Source organism: Aegilops tauschii, chromosome 1, assembly GCF_002575655.3.
Source record: "Aegilops tauschii subsp. strangulata cultivar AL8/78 chromosome 1, Aet v6.0, whole genome shotgun sequence".
Taxonomy (NCBI): domain Eukaryota; kingdom Viridiplantae; phylum Streptophyta; class Magnoliopsida; order Poales; family Poaceae; genus Aegilops; species Aegilops tauschii.
In genome coordinates, this window is record NC_053035.3 from 465,234,229 (window position 1) to 465,241,572 (window position 7,344).

Sequence of the window (7,344 nt, forward strand, 5' to 3'; positions counted from 1 at the left end):
CATCCAAGATGTCGTGTCGAAATATTGTGGCCACTTGGCGCATCTCGTCGCTCGGTGCCCCAGTGGTGCCAAAATCACCGAGCAAGTAAGTTGTTGTACATCACCTGCCGGATATGCATAGTTGTGTTGATCATTTGTAGCCGAATATGCTTTTGTTGATCATTGGCCGGATATGAACAGTTTTGGTGCTAGATATGCATAGTTTTGTCGATCATTGGCCGAATATGCATAGTTTTGTTGATCACTAGCCGGATATGCATAGTTTTGTTGATCACTAGCCGGATATGCATAGTTTTATTTGTTGACCACTAGCCAGATATGAACAGTTTTTGAAAGGACGTGGATGTCGCCTAGAGGGGGGTGAATAGGTGGATTAAAAACAGTTACGGTTTAGGCTTGAATAAATGTGGAATGGAACCAGCGTTTAATTTGTCAAGCACAAAACCTAAATATACTAGGCTCAACTATGTGCACCAACAACTTATGCTAGGCAAGATAAACAACTAAGTGATATAAAGATATAACTTCAAGCGCAAAGGCTATCACAAAGTAAGTGCATAAGTAAAGGGCTCGGGTAAGAGATAACCGAGGCACGCGGAGATGATGATGTATCCCAAAGTTCACGCCCGTGTGGATGCTAATCTTCGTTAGAGCAGTGTGGAGGCACAATGCTCCCCAAAATTTCACTAGGGAATCATATTCTCCTCACGCCCTCGCACAATCCAAGGTGTCATGCACTAAGGGACCCTTGAGGGTGATCCGTGAACCCGTAAAAATGGAGACCCTTGGGGTGGTCACGGAACCCATACAAATTGCTCAGGGCAATGTCCACAACCTAATTGGAGACCCGGAAGCTTGCCCGGAGCTTTACACCACAATGATTGAGCTCCGCGACACCACCAACCGTCTAGGGTGCCCAAACAACCTAGAATAATAAGATACTCAACTTTTCACTTCCATGTATCACCGTGGAGAACTCAAACCAATGCACCAAATGCAATGGCAAGAGCACACGTAGTGCTCAAGTCCTTCTCTCCCAAATCCCACCACGACAACTAATGCTATGGAGGAATATGAGAGGAAGAACAAAGAAGAGAACACAAAGAACTCCAAGATCTAAATCCAAAGGCCCTCACTTAGAGGAAGATGGATTGGTGGAAATGTAGATCTAGATCTCCTCTCTCTTTTCCCTCAAAAAGATGCAAGAATCATGGGAGGAATAGGGAGAAAGCAAGCTCCAAGAAGTCAACAATGGTGGGGGAAACTTTCTCAAGATCCGTTGTGACTTTGGGGAAGAAAACCCCCTTTTATAGGACCCCAAGAATCTAACCATTACGGCGTAGATTTACACACGACCGGTACAACCACTCAAGGCAGAAATGCTAGCTGCGGTGTCCGGTCAGGTACAACCACTCGTACCGCTGAATAAAATTTAGCCGGGACAACCGGGCGAGTACCGCGTCTACTGGCTTGGTGCCCAAACATAATCGCATGTTTGCGATACAAAGAGCGATACATGGTCCGGAACAACCATTGTGTCCGGGCTACAGCAATCGCTAAGTCCCAAGCGGTTCAACCGCCTAAGTACACTGGTTATACCGTTGTAAAGATTCCAGCTGGAACAACTCAGCGACTGCCACCGAGTACCGCACAGCAACCCGAAAGGAATCACCCTTTTCTGGTGCATGGGGCGGTACATCAGCGGGAACAACCTCCCGGAAGTGCTCGAGTAGAGTGGCTAAGTCTCTGGCGGTACAACCGCCAAAGCCAGCAGTACAACAGCACCACCCAGACCTCGAGGACTACCTGACCCGAGGGAATCCCCCTCGGGTGGTAGTTGTTCCTGAACAACCGGACAGCTGGTACAACCACGGGCTTGAGCGGTACAACTGAACCACACGTAAGACCAAAACTGCCATAACTCCTGCATATGAACTCTGATTTTGAGAAACGCAAGCTTGATGGAAAACTAACAACAAGAGTTGTCAAACAGGACAATATATTCAAAAGTGGCAAGAGAAATATGCCAACGGTATATAGGTGTGAAACCTCCATTAGAGAAGAACCGACAAAAACTCCAATATCAAAAACACAATAGATGATGCATACAAAATCCGTTTTTGATGAACTTGAGCTTGTCATGATGATGACCACAAGCTCTAAAACTCACATAGATAAAAGCCAAACAAGAACCAAACAGATGATGCGAAGGATGCAAAGGTTTGACCTCTCTACGAACGATACGGTCAAGCTACTCACTAGAGAGCCCCCCTTGATAGTACGACTATCGATCCTATAATATGGTGTCCCAACTAACACCATGGGACCGGTAAGATAGAAAACCTATCAAGGTTATACCTTTGCCTTGTGCGTAGTCCACTTGAGCTAGATGATGATGATCTTGATCTCCATAAGTTGCACCACCTTTCTTGATTGTGTTGGCTCGATGAAGACTATTAAATTGCTCCCCCATACTCCACTATGGGTGAGCTTCTCTTAGGCACATCTTCGCATGTCCATTATCACCAGAATGCACGGCAAGCTTCAACCATATGATCTCTTCGTGATGCTCCTCTTGAACTTTCACACCGCAACCTTGATGATGATCACCACTTGATGTCATCCTCCATGGCTTATATGAGACCTTTCTTTGATGCAAACCCATGGAAACAAACCTAACCCCACAAAGAACATGGGTTAATACACAAAGGGTAATGGACAATCCTTACCATACCATGAGATCACATGATCCCAGTCGGTACATCTTCTACACTTTGTGTGTTGATCAACTTGAATCCACTCTTAGCACTTAGTCTTGATCAACCTTGTATCTTATCTTCTCTCTTCATTAAGATGATGTCTTGAAGGTAAACATGAATGTTCACAATCTTCTTCTTCAAGACATGCTTGCAATAGCCTGAACTCTTACATGACCAAATTTTGAATAACTCCATCAATAGCACCTTGTTGGCCAACAAATAATCTTCTTCTTTCAACCTTGAAACCAACATATGGCCTTCAAGCATTGCCTATGGATGACTTTTCAAGTACAACTCAAAGCAACCATTAGTCCACAGGGATTGTCATCAATTACCAACACTAAACATGGGGCACCATGCTCTTTCATAAACTCTTGTCATGTGTTACCATAGTCCCCCCTCCCTAGGTACGCCCTGCATACTTGAATAAAAAGGAAGTAATTAATATTTTGTGTCTGGATATTATTCTATCTTGCACATTAGAACTATTCGTGGTCCTGCTATCTAGGTTATGAACTATATAGAATGCTTGAAAAATCTAAAGAAAACCACCGTCAAGATCTCATTTCACATATGAATCAAGGATTTTACATAGCCTGATGTCCATTAATTTTCTCCGTTTAAGCGAAAAGGAGAAAAAACTAGGACCACTGCATTAGTATGAGAGCCTAAACATATGGTATACTCCAAAGTCCTTGTCATTTGTTGCTAAGATACATTACAACAAATATTGGGTGAAACTTAGGAGAAATAGAAGGTGGATTGGGGGACGGGGGGGGGCTCACACTAACTATGCAACGGCGGAAAATCTATACAACAACACCATCAAATTTTCGTTTCACTTACACATCACGAACTTTACACAATGTGATTTCTGTAAATTTCCCCGTCAAAGGAAAACAAAATATTATAAGAAGGATCCTCCACATTAGTGTGAGAGCCTAAAATTAGGGTATATGTTAGTATAAGTGCATAACCCGCATTTTCTCGTCAACTTGAGCTTTTGGGTGAACTAAATAGTACAATTATATACTAGCTATACTCCAACAGTCCATGCCACTTGTTACTCAAATACATCACATTAGATATTTTTTTGTATAAGCTGGCCTCCCCCCTCCCCCATAAAAATAGTATAAGGTTTTTTGGTACAATAGGGGGGGGGCTACTGGATTTTCCCCATAAAGAATGAAATAAAGAACAGATTAAGGTTCTTACTGATAGGACTCAAACCATGACGTTAACTAGTAACCAAATATTTTATGTTGGAAGCAAGCTTGTTACCTAAAATTATTAACCACATCCACACATGACAATAGTTGTGAATTATTGAGGACAGATGTACAATTTCTTTTAATTTCAGGGCATTTTGCAGAAACACGGTGTCACATGTCTTTCAGGCGATTTTAAATCAATTTGTACCCGCAATCCAAGTTTATGGACCAAGTCATTGCTCTTTGCAAGTTTTTGGACTATTGTAAACTCTATAGGCTCTCGAGATGAGATCCATGACTAGCCCGTTGTATCTCAAATTGCTAATGAGTGGAAGATGGAAGGCTTGAGATCAATAGTAAACTCTATGGGATTCTACATTGGACCACAGATCTAAATGTGCCCATAGATATTCAGCTGTCACACGAGGGTTCTTTAACAATCTAATGAAATTTATAGAAGGGCTTATTACTTCACAAGACAATATTTTGGCTACAAATGTTCCTCTATCAATGACATCATTATTGACGTTGACCACATAGGCAATAACTAAAGCATAAAGTTTGTCAAAAATATCCTTTGTTTTATAAATTTACCGGCGCAAGTATGCCAGCCATCCAGCTAGTTAAAGCTAGAGAATTCTTCGAAAAGGGGTTTAATCAATACTTAAACCAGTTGTCTCAATGGCACAAGTACGTTTTCTATACCGGGTGGACGAAAGTTAAGATACACATTTCCATTAATACTTGTGTATGATGTTAGTTTCTAAAGTACGTACTGAACAAAGAAAGGTGCAAGTAGTTAAATAACAAAAATGCTAGACGTACGGATTGTTTTTACAGGAAGTTACGAATCGACCCTTCTCCCTTCACTAATCTCTCCCCCCTGATTTTCAGGGTGGGGCCCGCCTCATCTAATCACCAATTAAATCAACCCACCTCAGCCTTGCCTGTAAAAAGTAGTGTAAAACAATTCTCCCAGTTTTTCTGAGAATCTTCACAAATAATATAAGATAAGTGTGGACTTTTATTTGGTTGTGTGCACAACTATTTTAATTTTGACCTAAGAGTCAGAGTACTGTAGTACTTTTGCGATTTCATTTGGATATTACCCCCGCAAATTAAGCTCGCAAAAATGCTAACTTGACATGGCCATATGTGTGTCGAATCGTCCAAACAAATGATCTTTGGAGGACGCAAGAACATTTGATGGCAATCATGCCTCAGCTGCAAAAATCACACCATGGAAGACAACGAGCTAGACAACATGTTTCTTCTTTTTTTGGCCTTTTGTTTCGCACATAGCAAAAACGCAACCGAGATGCAACAGCGTACCCAGTACAGATTGATACATGTGCATCCTCGCCATTGCAGGACTTGGGAGCACCACGCCACACTCCGAACAAACCTCCAAACCCAGAGTAACAGTCAGAAAACAACTACCTACGTCCCCTGCCTATGTATGTACACCGAGAGTTAATCTGCCAAGCCTGCACAGCCTATGAACAAACGAACAAAACTAAGATCGAACAACAACTTCTAACCTAGATACATGGTGGCTGAGCAGAGGAGCAGGCAGAGACGATGTAGCAGGGGGCACGGTCGCAGGTAAACATCGATCGACGGAGCGAGCATCAGTCATGGTGGCAGAGCAGCATGACGACGCAGCGCCGGATGATGTAGAGCCTGGCCCTGTGCTCCCGCAGCATCCTCGCCAGCCTTCCTCCTCCGCTTCCACCCCTTCTTCCCTTTTGCTTCTCTTGCTTCCTCACATCATCGTTCATCCGAGCTGAACTCGAGGGCAAGAGGGCCAGGTGGCCTGGTGGCCTGGAAAGGGCCGGTGTGCCTCTCTTCTCTACTGGATCTGCCTTATGCTCTGGCTGTGGTTTGTGTGGACCACTTCGACGTGCTTTTATACTAGGGGAATCGCCTCATGGCACAGAGGCAGACTCCATGGACCTCTAGTCTCTCCTCACTTATTTGCCTACCTGTGCAGAATATGATAATCCATGATCAACCAGAGGTTCGTTTGTGTGTGCGAGTCTGAGAGAGGGGGGGGGGGGGGGGGGGGGGGGGGCGGGGAGGGAGTTGGAGCAGGACGAATGGCAGGCACATGCAGCAGCTTCCTCTCAAGTGGCGCTAATTACGCCTCAGGTGGAGCTGGTAATTCATGGCAGCTCAACAACGGTTATGTCCATCTAGGCACCGGAAGAATCACATCGGTTCCTTCGTTAATTACACCGTCTAGGAATGCTAATCGCACGAGCATCTTCCTCTGGGATTCATTCAGGCTAGTCCCATTTCCACCAGCTAATAATGTCCTCATTCTATTTGACATGTTTTTGTTGGAAGAGAATATCTCTCTCTTGAGGTGGGATGTATCAAGCAGCTCTGCTGGCCAGGCTAGAAATCTCGGATTTAATTCTCCAGTTTGGCTGTTTATGTCATCAAGTTGGGGGATCGGTTTATAAAAATAATAATGCATACATGATGTCAAGAAATATAGTGTCCCATTCTGGTACTTAATTCATTTGATTCACGGGTTAATCATTTTGTTTAATAGTAGTAGCTAGTGTGCAGCCAGACGAGTCAATTGCACAAAACCACCACATTTGCGGCTAGGTTTGCAGAAAACCACCAAGTCGCTAATCTGTTGCAAAAATCACTGCTTTTTCACTAAACCTTTTGCAAAAAGCACTGATCATCCACTTTGGCTCGTCTAAGCGTGTTTATGACAGATGGGACCAGATCGTCAGAGCTGACTTGGCAAAAAATTGACACACACACCCCTGGAATCTGAAAACAAACGCAGTCTGCTCCTCCTGATGTTGGCCTCGTCCATCCGCTCAGATATGTCGCTGTTGAGCTCAGTTGCGACGGGATCCGTCGAGGGGAGGTGCTGCAGCCTGCAGCCACGGCTCCTCCTCTGGCGAGGATGACGCCATGGTGGCCCAGCTCCGGCCGCCGTTGATTTGTGGAGCTCTTCCTCTGGCACCGTCCACTAGTCGGCTCTACTCGCAGGGAGGGTGTCCCCTAGGGTGGGCGGCGTCTCGCCCAGCACGGGCACGGACGGGAAGGTCCCGTCGCCGGCCGGCCTGGCCCTGGCGCGGTGGCAGGCGGCGGTGTTGGAGAAGGGAGAGAGACAACGAAGTTGGAGAGGGAGAGGGGGCGGCGGTGGTGCCCGGTGCACCGGCGAACTGGCGGCAGCTAGCTGCGGGGAAGCCCGAGTGGAGTGGCGCGAGGCTAGATGGCGCGTGCGCACAGGGCGGCGGGGCTCTCCTGCGGGCCTGGAAGAGGCACCGGAGACGGGCGGAGCCGCCGGCGCCAGGAGCCGAAGCGCATGGAGGTTAGGCCCCATCCACGGCACCGAGCGGCCA

The 7,344-nt window shown here is 45.6% G+C and overlaps 1 protein-coding gene across 1 annotated transcript; it reads right to left on the minus strand.

The window, feature by feature from the left end:
• Window positions 1-4,995: 4,995 nt before the first annotated feature.
• On the minus strand, window positions 4,996-5,951 carry LOC120968572 (small polypeptide DEVIL 4-like). Its single transcript, XM_040395472.3, has one exon. It carries the CDS (start codon window positions 5,749-5,751, stop codon window positions 5,602-5,604), a length of 150 nt encoding a protein of 49 aa, XP_040251406.1. The 5' UTR covers window positions 5,752-5,951; the 3' UTR covers window positions 4,996-5,601.
• Between the last annotated feature and the right edge of the window lie 1,393 nt (window positions 5,952-7,344).